General features: G+C 38.2%; 1 protein-coding gene across 7 annotated transcripts in view; it reads left to right on the plus strand.

The window, feature by feature from the left end:
* Window positions 1-8503: 8503 nt before the first annotated feature.
* phf21ab (PHD finger protein 21Ab) overlaps window positions 8504-20090 on the plus strand; it is a 29768-nt gene continuing 18181 nt past the window's right edge. For 3 of the 7 annotated variants that reach the window (XM_058407513.1, XM_058407509.1, XM_058407512.1), the window contains exons 1-5: window positions 8504-8773; window positions 14256-14296; window positions 14779-14877; window positions 15917-15949; window positions 17339-17404. In XM_058407513.1, coding sequence (XP_058263496.1) covers window positions 14821-14877; window positions 15917-15949; window positions 17339-17404 — 156 coding nt within the window. In that variant the 5' untranslated portion in view covers window positions 8504-8773; window positions 14256-14296; window positions 14779-14820. The remainder of the gene's footprint in view (window positions 8774-14255; window positions 14297-14778; window positions 14878-15916; window positions 15950-17338; window positions 17405-20090) is intronic. The other 4 variants (XM_058407507.1, XM_058407511.1, XM_058407510.1 and 1 more) reach the window with 2 other exon arrangements.

A 20090-nucleotide genomic window follows, 5' to 3' on the forward strand; every position in this document is an offset into this window, starting at 1 on the left:
TGAAAAGGAGATTTAAGCAAATCAAAGAAGTAAAGAAAATTAAAAATAAATAAATAAATAAATAAAAGTTGAGTTATTTTTACTTTAAATTGCTTTGTCCCATTAATGTTTAGCTGAGTCAGTAAAATAAATTAAAGGCAGCAGTACAAGTGTAGGGATGATGGCCCTCTGCAGCAATTACTCACAAAGCTGTGCTGCAGGAGTGTCTGTAGTAAAAACATCAAATCTTCTTTGGCTCATCCATTGATAATATTTACGATTAATCCTTGCTTTCATTTTGCTAAGTACACAGACAATGCAGGGGACCAGCCAAACCTAGTTAGATAATGTGATTGACTTTTGCAGGCTGTGTTTGAGAGTAGAATAAGGTGACAGATTTTGTTTTTCATCTATCCATTGTAAAGCGTTTGCCTGTTCATTTCAATTGAGGGGAGTAACTTAAATTTAGTAGTGAACAGTTATAAGATATAGCCTGACTAGAACCCAACCCATATAACTTAAAGCCAGCACTATCGTCAAACAAAACAATATGGGATTCTCAGACCTGATGAATTAGGTACTGTAGATAAGGAATGTAGACACTTGAACATCACACCCATATGTGGTTCTTCCCAAACTCTTGCCACAAAGCACAAAATTGTATAGAATGTCTTTGTATGCAGTAGCGTTACAATTTCCCTTCACTGAACTGAAGAGGCCCAAACCTGTTCCAGCATGACAATGCCCCCAAGCACTGGTGGTTGAAGCTCTGGGTTGCTGATCAGAAGGCTGGAGATTTAAGCCACAGCCCTGCCAAACTGTCTTGTTGGGCTCTTGAGCAATGCACGTAACCCTCTCTGCTCCCAGGGCACTATATCATGACTGACCCTGTGCACTGATACCACAAGCTAGGATACGTGAGAAAAAGAATTTTATTGTGCTGTAATGTATATTTAAAAAACTAAAGCTGAATTGTAGAAATGTTCAAGAAATTCAAATCTCTAATCTCTAATCTAAGCTTTTGTCTGTTTAAGTGCTCTAACGGGATCCAGCAGAGGAGAGAGCAACTCTGATTTTACTCTGCTTAAAAACTATAACATCTCCTTTACTGTGTGCCCTGATTTGTTCTTCACTTTAGAATTAACAAGATCTTTTACACATAATAATAATAATAATAATAATAATAATAATAATAATAATAATAATAATAATAATAATAATAATAATAATAATCTGAGAACAGAAAACCTTGCCACTTCAGCACTTCAAGCCTGGCTGCCATGTCTTTGCCAAGATGATTGTCCCTCTCAAAGTAACAACCTCCTGCTGAGTGGCAACATCAAAAAGAATTAGAGGCTGAGACACACAGATGGTCAAAGTGCTCCCATTTTGCCAAAGCAAAGTTTTGAATTGGAAGAGAGTTTTTTCCCCAATAGAATAGGATTTTTTTTATCCTTTAGTGTGTATTTAAATTATTTTGATGACTTTAACATTAAGACAGTTTGGTTGACGCTGATAACATATTTGATAGAAGAAAAAAAAGCAGATGGTGCAGATGCTGGTGAATTGACTGACACCAGAGCATGCAGAGACCAAAGAACAGTGCACAAGCCAGAACCTATTATCTTCTATGCAAACCCTTTAATGTCTGCATCAGAGCATGCTTTGAGCTCTGTGTCTGCATACACAAAGCCCTTTTCGACCAGATGAATTTAGAGTTATTTGGGTACATTGGTGTTTGATGTAATGGCCCAGGTGTGGCCGGATAGCCTTTGTTCCTCCAAAGCTACTCTGTTCATCACATCCACGCAAAAACGCAGAGTTCATTCCACCTACAAGCCCGTTTGTAGAGTCAATATGGAAACAAACTAAATTACTGGCCAGTGTTTTTGTCACTTCACTTCTGATGAGTAATTTTGGTGTTTATTACTAGGGACAGAGAAATAAGAAGCTTGCTTCTGCTTCCATTTACAGTGAAACTAACTACAGCCTTGCTAACATTTTAGATAAACTACTATGAATGATGATTTTTTTTTTGTTTGTTTTCTTTTAATCAATGTATTATGTCCTAATCTCAATAATAATAAATAGAAGAAGAGGAAGAAACTTATTATTTTTATTATTATTATTATTATTATTATTATTATTATTATTATTATTATTATTATTATTATTATATGCAGCAGCAGCAGCATCACCAAAAGAAGTTGCAATGTATCAATATTTCTTCTTTGCTTTGTTCTAGTCTTATTTTTATACTTCTAAACTTTTTAATATAGTGAAAGAAAGATGGCCTCCCTTGGAAGGTCTGGTAAGGAAAGTGGTTTCTGGATACCATCACCTTTATGGTTTTATAATGCAGAATGACACAACAAAGCAAACAGTGGCCCAGTGTCTGGCATTACACAGAAGCCCAATACAATTTGGGGCTTTTGATATGGAGTGCATGGTGGTTCACTTGAGTGAAATGGGAGACATTAGCAATGGAGCCAGCACTTTGATGAGCAGCCTGTTAAAATAATGTCGGAAGATTGTCTCCCTACAATCCAATTACATCCAACTACGTACTATATACTGATCAGTCATAACATTAAAACCACCTGCCTAATATTGTGTAGGTTCTCTGAGCACTGCCAAAACAGCTCTGACCTACTGAGGTGTGGACTCCAAACGACTTCTGAAGCTGTGCTGTGGTATCTGGCAACATGAAATTTATTTATTTTTTTTTAAATCCATGATATTTATTATAAATAGCTAGCAGTTGTGTTTACCAGGCCTTAACTGGTAAAAACAATGGCAGTACAATTTATTGTGACACAGTAAAATAGTGTAAATAGATCCATGCCTGTATATTTCATGGTAAAAGTCTTTGTTTATTAATAAGAATACACAATTCAGAAATAGCACTTATGTGAATTAAAAGTCACATTTTTTGCTATTAAACTAACAGCCAAACCTTGTATTTTATCGATTTTTTTTTTTTTTTTACAAGCCCTGTCTATACAAGTCTCTGTAGGTTCCAGTCTGGGCTTGTAAAACTAAAGATAACATATATTTACAGCATTTGTATTACTATTTACAGTGTTTTGATGTTTTGAAAATGTTTCCCCACATTTTTACTTTTACAGGCTTTTTTCTTTCTTTTAAAACAGTTTTACAGTGTACCTAACATGATCTGATGATGCAAAAACAAAACACAATTTGTAGGGTTTAACAGAAAGAACAGTGCAGCCAAAGAATGATCCGCAAAAAAGTGAAAAGTAAAGCAGAACAGAGAAAAAGTAAAGGCAGAAGTAAAACAGGTAGGCAGAAGAAATGGAGTAGAGCATGGAGAAGGAGGAAATAAGGCATCAGAACAGGGTTGAAGGGGTGGGTCTTTTAAAATGATGTTTAGAATGCAATCTGGGTGACAAACATACAGATAGCAACCCTGTCTCAGTATCCACATCAGTACTTAGGCACAAAAAAGAGGGATTTAATTGCTTGGTTTGACAGCTTTGTGTCCCAGTAAAAATTTGCACTAGGTGTGAATCTGTGTGCCCCAGTGGAACCATCACAAGCAATTACTGTAAATTTATGAACAAATCAGCTACAACTGATAACCATGAATGACTGTGTTACTCAACAAGACACATAGCACTTTGTTTGTGCCTGCATATTTTAGCACTACCACTGCAGAGTAACTTCTTATCATCTTATAAGCTTCTCAAACCTATACATTTGTAATTGTAGGGATTGTTTAAACTTTCATCAGCTTTTGTATTTTAGGGCAAAATGGTAAGCCGTTTGCCCTTACAAACCCCAGTACTGATTAGACGTAATCAGTGCTCAAATTGTTTGGGATCTGAATATCTCTCACAGGTACTTACAGACTATTGCTTTAATTGTAGCATTGCTTTAATTGTAGCAACCTACCTGAAAAGAAGAAGATGACAAAAACTGACAATAACCCTGATTAGTCTCATGGAAAAGGAGAAATAAGTCTATATTGTGTTGGAACACAGAATATAATAGCTGGCAGTGGGTATGGGTCAAATGCAGGCGCTATGAGCCTGAACACAGCCTTGCAATGAAGTATAGTGCTCAAGGGGACCTAGTACTGCTCCTGGCAATTCCTCTTCTACAAGCCAATGACTGGCTGCTGGACAGTCCCAAGAGCTGGACAGGGCTACTTGTCCCTGTTCAAGATCTAGGAAGGAAAATCAATTAAAAGAAAAGCCTTCTGGCACTTGCCCAGATTGGTCGTAGGAATGAAGCTTGACTCACAGGCTAAAAGATGCTTTCTGACAAAAGGCAGGGCTATCTCAATCAAAATGGCAGACAGAAAATCACAAGTGACCACACACCACCTATATGTAGACTTTGTATATCTGGCAAGGATACGAACAGCAGTCGCCTCAGTCGTAAACCTAGCAATGCTGCAACACAGACCATTACAATGTTCTGGTGATTGACTGACAGTTGTGAAAAGCACGAGTCAATAATGGTGATAAGAGCAAGCAATCTTGAGGTTGGTAAAAAAGCTTTGAAAGTGGGCAGATGCACACCATCCTCAGAGTCTCTGTACGCTGCATGGCTAGTGAACCGAAACCACCACATAGCAGAAATGCTTTACTCAAGGACTGTCAAATCCATAATATGGTGGTTCAGCTGGTGAGTTTCACAGAAAGGGCAGGGACAGCTGTTTTTGGCTTGGATGCCCCATTCTGGTGGCTGAATAGATCATGATTCAGTTACTAATATTATAACAGCAGTTTTAGGCCCTCCATTCCCACTATCCATCAGAGCAGACCTACAATCCCAGGTGAATGGATCAGCATGGCACAGCAGACCATATGCCTAGGGGTCAGACACACCTGTGTGAGTGCACATGCACGCACTGGTGTACAACTAGCTGTATAGTATGCTGCAAGTTCAACATATTTTCAAATCCCCTTATCTTGAACCGCAAATGATATTTTGGAGGTTGTTGTAGAAGAAGCATCTCTTTCTCCAATATTTTATCAGAATAGTGAATCATAACAAAAATATTAAATGGACATACTTGACAGATGAGGTAAATGAAGTTTTCTTTTAAATTCTGTGAAAGCCATACAGATTAGACGTTAGATTCGTATATCATCTGAGGATTTTAGACTATCATTATCTATTTTAGGATTTAAATGGTTAAATACACACATAGCCCCCAAAAAACTCACACACAAAATCAAACCAGATGAATGCTTATTTTAGTGAAATCAGTTTGATTAAATTGTGCTTGCTTATCAGTTTCCTTAGATGAAGCTTATGAGATGAAATACAGACTTTGTCTATGAAACCTCCTATTAACAAGAAATGTAAATTACATTGCTCAGATTTTGTAATGTAGCCATAGAAATACTGTATAACATCATCTCTTTTATGATTTTGTGGTAAGTTAATGACGTTTGGAAACATATTTTTTTATATTTTCAATTCCAAGCCTATGTTTCACTCTCTTTATTGACTTGTAGTTACTTGACATTTACTATCTGGTCTTATGGTACTGACTGAGACAATGCAGTGGGATGAGTTGGTCTAGTTTTTCCACCAGCCTGCTGGCTGTGTGAGAATATGTAATATTATGTCTCCCTCTACAGACCAAAATATCTAATAGTGTTTTCTTGTTCTTTCCTTTTCTTTCTTTTAGAAATTATTTATTGAAATTTCTGAATTTAGAAATATTTCATTAGAACAAATATTTCATACACTTAATTTTGTTAGTTATGAGTCTAACTATAACTCAGAAGAGGCCCAAGTGTTTTTAAGTATTTGAATGCTATTAGGGGAAAAACATATGTCATACCTCTGTGCTTGGGGGTTTGATTCCTGCCTCTGTCCTGTGTTCAAGGCGTTTGCATGTTTTCCCTGTACTTTGGGGGGTTCCTCCAGGTACTCTGGTTTCCACCAACCTTGTCCAAAGACATATCATATGCTGATTGGCATCTCTAAATTGTGTGTGAAACTAGGGTGTGACTGGATAGTCTAATGGCTCCCTGTTACCCTGTGTATAATAAACAGTACCGAAAATGGAGAGATACTTTTAAAAACTGTGTCAACTGAAATAAAATGCTGTTTTTTCTTTTTGATGTTCGTATGTATTCATACACATAAGCTACCACGAGAAGTCATGCTCTGTTTTAGTTACGTTACCTTTTAAAATGCTGAGGCAAAAACCAAACTTCCTATTCATTTCACCCCTACCATTTCATCCATTTCGTTTACTGTTTCCAAGACCATCACTGAGCATTAACAGTCTAAAGGAAAGTGTTAAAGTGTTTCTTCACCTTCTTCTTCTATCACACTCCAGCTCTCATTAAGAGTTTTCTAAAACTCAATAATGAGACACAGATGTCATAAGGCCTAAATAATAAAGATTGGCCTTAATTTAGCTTTGCCTTCAGAATGTATTTTTAAACTAAGGACACACTGTGCATCATTTTAAATTCAAGGGTAATTCTAAGAAATATTAAATAATAACATTTTAGCCCTTAATTCAAATCTATAAACTAAAATTATTAATTATCCACAAAAGACATCACATATCTATTCACATCTATTTAATTTGAGAAAATTAAAGGTAGTTAGGTTGTGTACTTTTTACAGAAATATGCAATGGGACAATGCAGAGGGTCACCATACAAAATGATTACTGGACGCAGTTTAAGGTCCATATTCATAAACATTATAATAATATGGAACTGCACTCTCCAACTGTGGTCCAACTGGCATAAAGTGTGCTGTTAAAAGGGAATACTCAACAACCGAGTCCAGTTTTATTTAGTTGATTCTATTTAGTTAGTGTAATCAACTTACTATTAACGTATGTAATTTTTGTAGGGCCTTTCTAACACTCTAGGTTGCTTTACAGATTATTGTTTTACCATTATAATTACCATTATAATGTTTAAGCTTCCCATATGGAAGCTGAGCTTGTAGACTGTAAAGTATTGCTTGCTTGAAATTGAATGACTTGGTTAATCACAATCAGGAAAAGTGTTTCCTTTTTTGCTCCAGTATCTGAATATTTTGTTCTTTAGTTTTTTGGGGGAAATTTGAAAAGGGGTAATTATTATTATATGTACACTATATAAGTTTGTGGATACCTGATCAGCACATATGTGCTTATTGAACATTTCGTTGCTGTTATAACATCCTCCACTCTTCTGGGAAGGATTTCCAGTAGATTTTGAAGTGCATCTGTGGAGATTTGCCCATTCAGCCAAAAGAAGATTAGTGAGATCAGACACTGATGGTGAGTGAGGAGGTCAGGGGTGCAGTCAGTGTTCCAGTTCATCCCAGGGGTGTTCAGTTGAGTTTTGGTCAGAGGTCTGTGCAGGACACTCAAGTTCTTCTTTAAAGCTATCCTAGCCCTGACCCATTTCCAACCATGTACACAAAGCTCCGCCCCTCAAATCTTACAATGGTACAACTAGTTATCAATAGCAAGGACTGACTTAACATCACTTTCGAGCACACATGACGTGCCTATATGCCTAAAGCAAAGCTGCACCTCATGTTAAATTAATTAACAATTCTCATCATAATGATTTAAATGGATGTAAAAGCACGTTAGGGGCGTATCTATAAAATGACTGACAAAGGGGCTAATCCAAATACAAACAAACATTCCGGACCGGAAGACAAAAAAAAAACCTGCCTTTTAATTGCCTGCATAATATTTAAATACACGTTCGATGATTTTATATATATATGTATATTATATAAATAAATGTTTGTTTTTTTTAAATAGATTCGCCCATTATTATAATAGTGAGAAATGAAAAATGTCGACTATTGTACCTTTAAAACGATTCTTGAAACACTTTAATGAAAGTGTGTGGAATTATACCCAGACTCAAATATGTCATGGCGGCGCAGCACAAAAAACTGTTTATTGGTTAACGGAGCAGCAGCAGCCTCCTCTTTCATAACACAGCACCGCTCGCCTCGCCTGTGCGCGCGCTCAACAAGAGTATTGTTTCTCCAGCGATTAGCCAGCAGCACAATATGATTACCAATGCACGTGCAAGAGGGACTCGAGGTGCACAAGTATCGCGTGTTGGAACTACAAACAAAGTAAAGACACTTTATAAAAGGGGGCTTGCGTAGGATTCGTCCGTATAACCCAAGGCCTGCTCTTCCTTTTCCTCCTCTCTTTTTTCTGGGCTACTTCTTTTGCTTGGCGTTGAGTTGAACTGAGTTGGTTGTGCCACTTCTCTCCAGATGAGTTTCGCCGAGTTTACATCCGGGTTTTTCCCTAGGCAATGGAAGTCGCAGTACCACTGTTCCCTAGGCAAAGTGAAATAAATTCGCCGCACCGTCACAAAAAGTAGTTCTGTTTTAAAACACCTTTCGCTTTCACTTTTTCGTAAAGATTTGACTAACAGCCATCACTTGACCATTCTTCTATTTCATATAAAGCGATTTAACGCACAAGGGAGCTAAATTTACACGTTTTCCGTGTAGTTTTAACAGCCCCTTCGTCTCCCTCTTCCTGCGCGCATTGATCATTTTTGTGCTGCGGCCGTGGTGAATGAGATTGAAGAAGAGTTCTTGTTTTGTATCTCAGTTTCTCTCTTTTTTTTTAACGCACAAATTAAATTTAAGCAAACAAAAATAAGATCGGATCGTCCGACTAAATCAATGCTAGTGTAACGCTACAGTTATGTAAGGGATCGTTTCTCAGATTGTTTGCCGAGATATTTTTGGGTGTTTGTAAATATTTATTTAAATAATTTGTCAGAAGGACTACTGCTGAAGTGAAGAGTGCAGGGTAAGTGCACCTTGGGATCTTTTTTTAAAAATAATAATTATTAGAAGTTTTATTTCTGGACTTTGTTCGCTTATTGAGCCGCTTTTGTTTTCGTAGAGTCAAGATATCTCAGTCTGTATGTTGTAGGTGAGGAAGTCTGGACGCCTGCCTTTTCGTTGGTTTATCCTTATTCTAAGAGTTGAGTGGTATCCCTGAGTGCAGTGCTTATTGGAGGAAGGCAAGCGAAAACAGCAAAGGGGCCGAATTTAACTTCGTTTACAAACAGTGAAATCTTGAGAAGGAGCCAAGGAGGAAAAAAATCTTGTTTATGCAAGCAAATTTGTTGCTGTGTTTAGAAAACGGCCGCGCGGCTTATAAAACATGCTGCTCGCAGTTAGCCTGCCAATACAGTTATTTGTCGTTTCAATTGGCTAGTGCTAGCCTGTTAGCTCTAGCTGTGTTAGCTTCTCATCTGGAAAGCGTTCGTTAGCCTGAACCCGAAGAGTGCTAGCACGATGCCACATCAGTGCGTCCGAGCTCCCGGGGCTCACTCGCTCTCTTTCTCTTCTCTCTCTCCCCGTGTCTTTCTCCATCTTTTCTCACCAGTTATACATTAAGAAAACTAGCTTGTATAGTTCACATGTTTGTTCCTGACAACCTGGGACGAGTTGGTCACTTCTTAGTAAACGCAGTTACATGTTTAAGAAATGTTTAGTCGGTCTCTCGCTAAGTTGTTCTGCTCTTGCTAATGCTCCTAGCTAGCTTGCACCAAGTAACAGGACCGAGCAGATTGTTTGAGATTCAGCTAGCAAGAGCAGCACTTAGCCACCCCAAACTCAAAAGCGCGAGCTGCTTGGAAACTTTATTTAATCTTCTTTTATTTGCCCTCACTCCTGTTAATGAAACGATCCCTCCACGCCTAGTTAAAGTCTAGGCCCGTGTTAGAATAAAGTGCACTTTTGTGCCTCGTTGCCGTCTCCGAGTCCCGCATCATCTTCAATTCATGGGAGCTGCTTTAGGCCCAATAAAAAGTGCCGTTGAACTTTAGCTGTTCCTGTGCACCTTGCGGGATCTCACACGCACTCTGCTCTCGCGTTTCATGCCGCAAATCAACTGATAACTTGTGTGATGCGCACTTTTTTTATTTCCTATTCACTTAGCCAATGTTGTTCCTTCCTCCTACCAGCTTCTTGCCTTTCTCTCTCACTGAGTGTTAATGTTCAGGTGAGCAGCAGGAGGATGAGTCCAGGCTCATATGGACTTTTCATGGTGGTGTGTGATGGATTGCGTGTGGTGTGTTTTGTTTGTTTGCTTGCTTTGTTTTTAAGGATTACAAAAACATCAAGATTAAAAAAAGGCTTTGCTGGAATAATGTCTTCACTTGTCTTAGTTTTTAACTGTGTATGTTTCTGAATGGTGTTCCTGTAGTTGTTTAATCTTCTCATGTGACACTCCTGTTTATGTATTCATAAGCACTTTGGAGTGTTTGTTTAGATTAAAATGCTTGTTTACTTTTTTTTTTTTTTTTTTTTTTGCAAGTTTTAGATTTTCTGTAAAGTAGTGTACCTGTGGTGCACTTGTCATGTGTCTCTTTCAGCGCTGGATTTGGACCAGCAAAATATGTCTCATCCATCAGAGTGTCATCTGAACACATGCTTCAGTAAAAGAGATTAGACATGGGGAATTTAGGCGTTAGGTACAAACAAAGCGGATAAAATGATCAAAATCTTGCATTTGAATAGAGACCTAGAAATAGTGTACAATTATTGAACATTTCTTTCTTTCTTTTAAATATTTCAAACTTCTAAAACCTTCTGTTAATAAACAGAATACTTGGACAAACAAATATGTATATTTTCCAAATACTTGTTTATCAAATTCTCTGAGTGGGGGGGCTCTTGCTTTTTAGCTACCTGTGTTAACGCAATCTGCTGCCTCCGTCAGGTGAAAAGAACAATAGCCGCAGTTATTGTAGCTATATTTTCTAACACAGGAGCCATCAAACATCTGTTCACAGGATGCATTTGTCCCTGGGGCCAGAGTTTGGTCACCCCTGATGTGTATAAGGTGTACTGTTGGGCACTTTGTCTTGCATGTTTTATGTGTCTTTGCTTTTTGTAATGTTTGCATGCTTCAGGAAATTGAAACTAAAAACTGCACTGCATTAATTATATAGTGTATAAATCTCTGTACATTTTAGGAAAAAAAAACTTAAATATGCATTAATTGTGAGTTTGTTTCCCAGGTGTTCTTTATTTACATAATTCCCTCCACTGTTCACGAAGCTCTGCCCCAGGATATGTGTGGCCAGTAGAGTGTGTTTAAAATGATTGACTTGAGGCGCTTCCAAACCCAAACGGTCATTCTCGACCTGAAGTTTCCAAAATTGTTTTTTTTCAGTGATTTGATACACTTTTGCTAAGGGCACAATTTGATTTTATTAATTATTTATTTCTAAAAATCATGTTCTACATATTTTCAAAGTTATTTGTAAGTATGTAATAAAATAATTGACTAGAGCACCTTTAATGTCACATTTGGGGGACGTTAAGTGACAACTTACTCAGTGAAACCCTCTTCACCCACCCACACCAATCATATTATCTGATATGCTAGGATGAAGAGAATTAGTATTTCATTATCTTAAATGAAGGAAAACCAGTTTAATAACCGAACATAGTAATAAGCAGATTGTTATAATCTGTGTATTGTAGCACTAAAGTAATTGTTGGCTGTAAATATTAGCTGTCATAATTTAGACATGAACAGGTAGTTATACACTCGCTGTCTACTTTATTAGGAACACCTGCCCATTCATGCAGTTATCTAATCAGCCAATCATGTGGCAGCAGAGTGGTAAATATAATCATATTCATACAGATACAGGTCAAGAGCTTCAGCTAATGTTCATTACAAACATCAGAGTGGGGGAAAAAGTGCGATCACTGTGACTTTAACTGTGGCACGGGTGTTGGTGCCAGATGGGCTGGTTTGAGTATTTCAGAAACTGCTGATCTCCTGGGAATTTCACACACAACAGTCGCTAGAGTTTACACAGCATGGTGCACAAAACAAAAAAAAAATCCTAAGAGTGTAGGTTGAAACATCTTGATGAGAGTGATCACAGGAGAATGACCAAAGTGGTCTGAGCTGACAGGAAGTCTGTACTAACTTAAATAATTACTCCTAAATAAAGCTCTTGAAGATATTCTCACAACCATGTTGAGAGGTCCTTTAGGTCCAGTCATGTCCTAAATCATTTTAAAAATTTTACCATGTAAAAGATTGCATAAGAGAGAAGACTCTTATGGGGTAACATCCCAGAGACAAGGAACCTGGAAGTACCTAATAGTGTACCTTGGCTTATAAATAAATAATAACTAAATAACCCAAGTCTTGGCACGCTGAAGTTGCTTGAAACTGAGTCATTTTTTTTCTTTCCAAAATGTTCTTTGATCTTCTTCTTCTCCTCCTTCTTCTCCTCCTCCTTCTCCTTCTTCTCCTCCTCCTCCTCCACCTTCTCCTTCACCTTCTTCACGAAGTTGGATTCAACTGTTGCTTGACCACTGGGATTTTTGTAGTGTTTTCTTTTATGCGCCTTACAATTCAGTAAGGAATTGTGCGAAACCACATGAGAGAGCTTTGGACAGAAAGCGCTTTCATTAGATTATGTGTTGTACTGGACTGTACATGTCTGCAAGAGCAGTCTCTTGTTTTTGTTTTTTTTGTTTTGTTAAATAAAATCAATAACTCAGGCTACGTTATTTATGCCAAGCCCGAGCCGAATGTTGGTACAGCCAAGAACCATGTTTTAACAAATAAGCATAAAGCTGTAGCACAAGTGTTGATCTGTGGTGGCAATGTGTGAACGTTGTTTGCTGTACCCCAGCTCATGTTTAATACAGTATTAATGGCAAGTGTGCCTCTTAACTCTTCTTAAGAACTTCATTAAAATTGTGCTATTGGTGAAATACGTTATATGTAATACAAGGGTGTATTATTAAAACAACTATACGACTCATTGGATTACTCTTGCCTTTTAAAAAGGATCAGGGAAACATTTCCAAATCTTAAAACAAAGGAAATCAAAAACACTGAGGAATTATTGAATTTTGCAACATCCTGTTCCTCCTCCTGCTGTGTCAAAACTTTCTTTTTCCTTCTTTCCTTTCTAAAAAAAAAAGAAAGTGGATTTCATGTGATCAAAAGTATTAGTGCACTGTACTGATCAGTAAAAGAAATGTTAATATCATGAGATGTAGTGAAATGTGCATGTCTTATTAATTTAAAGCAAGTTGGGAAATGTTATGCAGTTTGTTTATGAATATTTAAAGTATTACTGTTGTAGAAGATCTTGTACTGCACGGTGTGTCAGAGAACTTATATCCACAATAACAGTTGAAAGGGACTCCGCTTTTTTTGTTCTCCTCAAGCTCCCAACTCACCTTAAATCAAGCTGGCAACAGACAGAATACTGTGAAATGTATGTTGGGAGATGTATTAAGGAAACCATTCATCTAGGGTTTGTTCTTGTTTTTTCTGCTTGGAAAATACTGCTTGAGTACGTTTTCTAAAATTTCTAATCCTTACTAATCCTGATGCATTTAATCATGTGTCATGGATATGTTTAATTGTTAGTTTGCTGTTTTTTGACTGGAACCCAAGTCAGAAGTTTAGGTTTTAATTAATATATGTATATTTTGCATTTAGAGATTCAAGACTTAATTTTTCAATATACGATGCTTTAACTATCTCAGTCTGTTGGTAGTGCAGGGTTCCTTAAATTCGACACAAGTTCACTGCTCAGTGAATGTTTGTTCCTCTACAGTTTGGGAAGTCATTTTTAATTAAATTATCTATTTTTCTTTCAAAATTGAGGAAGATGAGGTTAGAAATGTTTGAGGTTTTCGTGAAATTAGGAAATCTTATACATGAACAGGGTTCTTGACGTTTACGGTTTTATGAAATGATAAATAAACCTGCTTTAGTAGAGATTAAATGTTTAGTATAGATTTCTCATATATCAGATTTATGACTTCGATCTACCATCTAAGTTATGCGGTCCTGGTACAAGCCCCATATAGATACAGAGGGAGTGAGAGAGAGAACAGATTACTCACTAAATGAGTGGCCAGTTTGAATTGACCGTGTTTCTATGTTGCTGTGGCAGTGCCATAAATGCGTCAGGACCAGCAACACGTTTTCTGGCTGCAAATTGTTTAAAGCCACAGTATCAATATATCTTCTTATCAATATATCATATCAATATATGTTTGCAGCAGGTTGCAATTAAGCTTTGACGTTGAGTTTGATGTTTTTGTGTGTGCAAATAAAGATATTAAAGAATAACTGTAACAGATCCTTGCTTGTTTTTCTACCCCTTGTAGTAGAACTGCTGTGTTACACATGCAACAGTAATGAGCTGAGAGATGAATGCTGTGCTGTCCCATAGGCTAAGAGTGTCTCTTCCACTGTCTAATTGTGTACGTGTGTGTGTGTGTAGGGAGTTGGAGAGTGAGTGGACACCAGTCTCATTGCCAGCTGGTGAGTCCTGTAATAGCTTCAGTTATAATTGTTCTTTTGGCTCAGTGCCTCGCACACCAAAATCAATGATACTGAATGTCTGTAAGGCTGCCTCTCACTCACACATTGCTGCTGTGTGGTGATTGTCATGTCCTTAGCCAAAACCACCCCCACCCCCCTTACATGCACACTTATATTTCTATACAACAATATATAAATATATACGATTCACGCTAAAGATTTTACATAGCTATAAATACTGTTAGTCTATATGTGCTATCCTTTTTTTGTGTGTGTGAACCTTTTTTGTACAACTGCAAATGCGCTGAAACACCTGACCAGCATACTTATTAATGTTATTACTCTAATGTCCCAGCTAGTCTCCATTTAAACCCTTCGTAACCCTGCCTGATAAATAGTGTCAGTTGTTTCCTGTATGGGATATATATGATTACACTTCAATAAATGTCTAAAAAAAATAATAATTTATAAATATTTTACAGGCTAAATAATTTCTGGGACTGACTTGCTGGCGAACTGGACCAATGATGGAATTACAAACATTACAAGAGGCTCTAAAAGTGGAAATACAAGTCCATCAGGTAAGAAGCTGTTTATTAAATTTATTTTGTTTATTGTGTTTTGTATTGAAGCAGGTTTAAAACAGACCTTGTCTCTTGACCAGTAATTGTCTTGTCATGTTTTAAGTACACTCCAGATGTGTGTTAATGACTGCGTTATGACTCTGAGGCAGTGTGTGTTTCACTGTAAGGGTTCAGAGAAACTGACTCTTCCTTGCTGAGGTAGTTGATGCATATGGATTCAAGTGTGGCACAATTTCTATAAAGTCAGTAAATATTAAAGATACATGTGTGGATTTAGTAGTGTGGAAAAAAAACACTTTCTTCTCCAGCAGTATAATTGGGAACTGCATGTTCCAGCAAGTAGAGAATGAACATAGATGCCTCAGCAGGATAAATACAGTAGTTTGGGGACATGGCAGCACTATTGTTAGAGTGGGAACATTGTTGCCAAGTATTGGGCTCCTAGCTTTAAAAGCTCAGTATTTGCATGCTCAAAGTGTACTCAATAAACTCTAGGTTAATAAGACATGGTGCACTCTCAGTGCGAGTGCACAGGGATGGAAAGCTGCTGTAGTACAACCATTTACATTTATGCAAGGAAGTAACTGATGGATGCTTCATAGCAATTATATGGGAATTTTTGGTGTTATTCTTGAGGTGTGTGTAAAGCGCACATCTCCTTCTATGACCTATAACCAGTTCTGTTTCTTGTATAGTTTGGTGCACAAACCAAAGCTATTTAAAAAACAGGCCAAATATAATATTTGAATGGTGTATCTTTATAATGTAGTTGTGTTCTGCCTGTGGTTCTTTTTTCATTAACCACTGTGAAATATACATGCAGTCATGATCTCCTAATAACACACAAAGAATGAGTTAGATGACTGGCATGTAGCTCTGGTTGTTTGTCTAAAACTAATTTCCTTCAAAGCATCGTACAGGTTATCATGTTGCAGTACCAGGGTTGTCCTGCAAGTGCTGCTGATGCTCTGTGTTGAATATTGTCAGTGTCCCATATAATTTGACAGTTTTCTCCTTTCCTTTTTTCCCTATACAGAAACTGGTTGCACAAATGAAGCAGGACCCACAGGTAAATACGTTTAGAAAACAATTCTTCACTTACAGTCTACTTAACCGGTCAATTTTAGAAAGAAATATTCCACAAAAAAAAATAGAATTGCCGTTTAAGGCAAATAAATCCAATTTGAGGTCAGCCAGGCAGTAGTGAAACACTGCTTCACAGCTGCTTGAAATGCTACTTGCTTTTGAATGTCTGGCAGCAGAAGAACCTGTAATGCCAGTACACATGCCCCATAGCAGGCTAGGTGCTGTTAGGGAGTGTTCAGGGAGCTGGTTATAACAATATTTGTGTTGTGTTAAGCCTTGCTGTTTAGAAACTTCTTTTGAATACAAAACAGGCTCAGAGTCCATTTTCATATAAAGTATTTGTTCATTTCAGAAAATCAAACTGTTTTAAAGATACAGCTAACAATTCGCTAGCCATCATTGCACTCCCTAATGAACAGTGACATGACAACAAAAAAATCTATTTTTTAATATTGTGATATTTTTTATTATTATATAATTAATATTGGAAATGTTGGATTGAGTTTGTGCGTCATGTTAAATTACATCCTGATTCACACAAACAGTAACAGATAAGGGCTACATGGCCAAAAGTTTATGGACACCTGACCATGTGCTTGTTGACCACCTCATTCCAGATTTATTCCCCTTTGCTGTTATAATACCCTCCAGTCTTCTGGGAAGGCTTTCTAGATGTTGGAGCATGGTTGTGGGGACTTGTGTTCATTCAACTACAAGAGTATTTGTGATATCAGACACTGACAAAGAAGGTCTGGGTGCAGTCAGTGTTCTAGTTCATCCCAAAGTTGTTCAGTGGGGTTGAGTTTAGGGCTCTGTCCAGGACACTCGAAATCTTCTACTCATACCTTGCTATGTCTTTATAGAGCTTGGTTTATGTATTACGGGCATTGCCATGCCAGAACAGGTTTGAGCCTCTTGGTTCCAGAAATAGGAAATTTGTAATGTTATAGCATACAAAGACATTATATACAATTGTGTACTACCAACTTCTTTTGGGCAACAAGAAGTTTGGAGAAACTCCACATTTGGTAAGGTGTCCACATACATTTGGCTATGTATTGTAAGTTTCTACAACTCAGGCCACTTTACTATTTGCTAACTCTCAGTCTCTGTGTATATTACATATTGTTCTGAATGAATTTATTTTCTCCGTCTCACCAAATCTTTGTTGCCTACCTCTGTGTTCGCCTGCATTAAATGTCCCATGGCTTATTCGAGGTTCATAATTACTGAAAGAAAGTTAATAAATCTGTTCACAATACTTTATTTGAGGACATGAGACACATTGTATCTCATTAACACCAAAATTAACACCACACATTGTCACATGCTTTTTTTTTTCTCTCTCTCTCTCATCCTCCTTTCCCTCTAGAATGCTGATCTGAAGAAGCAGCTTCATGAACTTCAGGCCAAGATCACTGCTCTGAGTGAGAAACAGGTACAAAATGCAGTTTGCTTAACTTCACAGATATTATCTCTTACCAAGCGCTCATAAAAGCAGTATTGCTATCACTGGAGTACTCTGACGTGTTGTCTGAGGATTTAATCACAGTGTTTTGCAGCAATTAGCACTGAACATGGGTTTCTGCTTCACACGCTGAGACGTTTCTGAGCTGAATCAGCTCTGTAGTAAGAACACTGACCTGCTGCAGGATAACATACATGTCCTTGTGTGGACATTTTGTCCTCTGCCGCAGCTCTTTTTTTTTTTTTTTTAAAATAACCTACAATCTTAAGGTCCTTAGAATCCGCTCTACATTGTAACATAATAAAAAAATAAAGGAGATTGGATATATGCTTATTTGTTTTGAGAGTGCTATGGCAGTCTGTGTTTTCAGAGATGGGGACATGCTGACTGATCAATAATCAGTGAAGACTAATAAACAATTTATAACGCTGTTACATCTATTAAAAATACCATGCTTAATGAAAGTGCATTACTATAAATGACTGTGCCACTTGGAGATGCTCCATGTCCTCCTGTCAGCTAGCTTACATCTGTCACGGGTCATTTCAGGTCTGTCATAATGTCTCTAATGAATTTGTATAACTGTAGCCATAACAGCAAAGATTTTAATCGCTAACAGCAGGTAGTGTCCCGACCAGCTAGCTAGGTTGGACAGGGTTAAAGTTAAAGTAGCTCATGCTCGTCACAGGTAGAATCAACTGAGTTAAAGTATTTTGATTTGCTTAGTCTTAGTAATTTAAGAGCAGCCTAACATGTTAAAATGCTAAATATAAATAATGCTTAATATTTTCTTTTCTGGTTCATAAGTAATGAGAATGTTCAGGTTTGTCATGTAACCCCTGCCGTAGCTGGTTAAGTAGAATAATACAAGCCTTTATACCCTGCCATGCTGAAGTAAATGGTGTGGTGCTCTCTATATTGTAGTGAGTGTTTTCCTGACCTATAACAGGTTACATGAACATGCAAATGCCACAACACTGTCTTTTCCTCCACATTAGCATGGTGCTGTGAAACCCAGTGTTTGCCATGTTGTGGATGCAGCAACACACAGCAGCGCTATATATATTAGGGGCAGTGGTGGCTCAAGTGGTTAAGGCTCTGGGTCGTTGACCGGAAGATCAGGGGTTCAAGCCCCAGCACTGCCAAGTTGCCACTGTTGGGCCCTTGAGCAAGGCCCTTAACCCTCTCTGCTCCAGGGGCGCCGTATCATGGCTGACCCTGCACTCTGACCCCAACCTCCAACGATGGGATATGCGAAGAAAGAATTTCACTGTGCTGTAATGTATATGTGACAAATAAAGGCTGTTTCATATATAGGCATGCAGACTGTTTTTACAAACATTTGTGAAAGAATGGGTCGCTCTCAGGAGCTCAGTGAATTCCAGCGTGGAACTGTGATAGGATGCCACCTGTGCAACAAATCCAGTCGTGAAATTTCCTCGCTCCTAAATATTCCACAGTCAACTGTCAGCTGTATTATAAGAACGTGGAAGTGTTTGGGAACGACAGCAACTCAGCCACGAAGTGGTAGGCCACGTAAACTGACGGAGCGGGGTCAGCGGATGCTGAGGCGCATAGTGCGAAGAGGTCGCCAACTTTCTGCAGAGTCAATCGCTACAGACCTCCAAACTTCATGTGGCCTTCAGATTAGCTCAAGAACAGTGCGCAGAGAGCTTCATGGAATGGGTTTCCATGGCCGAGCAGCTGCATCCAAGCCGTACATCACCAAGTGCAATGCAAAGCGTCAGATGCAGTGGTGTAAAGCACGCCGCCACTGGACTCTAGAGCAGTGGAGACGCGTTCTCTGGAGTGACGAATCGCGCTTCTCCATCTGGCAATCTGATGGATGAGTCTGGGTTTGGCGGTTGCCAGGAGAACGGTACTTGTCTGACTGCATTGTGCCAAGTGTAAAGTTTGGTGGAGGGGGGATTATGGAGTGGGGTTGTTTTTCAGGGGTTGGGCTTGGCCCCTTAGTTCCAGTGAAAGGAACTCTGAATGCTTCAGCATACCAAGACATTTTGGACAATTCCATGCTCCCAACTTTGTGGGAACAGTTTGGAGCTGGCCCCTTGCTCTTCCAACATGACTGTGCACCAGTGCACAAAGCAAGGTCCATAAAGACATGGATGACAGAGTCTGGTGTGGATGAACTTGACTGGACTGCACAGAGTCCTGACCTCAACCCGATAGAACACCTTTGGGATGAATCAGAGCGGAGACCGAGAGCCAGACCTTCTCGTCCAACATCAGTGTGTGACCTCACAAATGCGCTTCTGGAAGAATGGTCAAAAATTCCCATAAACACACTCCTAAACCTTGTGGACAGTTGAAGCTGTTATAGCTGCAAAGGGTGAACCGACGTCATATTGAACCCTATGGATTAGGAATGGGATGTCACTTAAGTTCATATGCGAGTCAAGGCAGGTGAGGGAATACTTTTGGCAATATAGTGTATATATATATATTTGTGTGTGTGTATATATATATATATGTATATGTGTGTGTATATATATGTGTATACAGTCTTATGCAAAAAATTTTATGGAAAAAATGCACAATATTTTCAGCAAACATTGATGCATAGTTATTTCTTATGCCATAAATTGAACAAAAATAAAAAATAAAAACATTATTATGGCACTGTGCAAAAGTTTGG

This window comes from Hemibagrus wyckioides, linkage group LG14 (genome assembly GCF_019097595.1).
Source record: "Hemibagrus wyckioides isolate EC202008001 linkage group LG14, SWU_Hwy_1.0, whole genome shotgun sequence".
NCBI lineage: Eukaryota > Metazoa > Chordata > Actinopteri > Siluriformes > Bagridae > Hemibagrus > Hemibagrus wyckioides.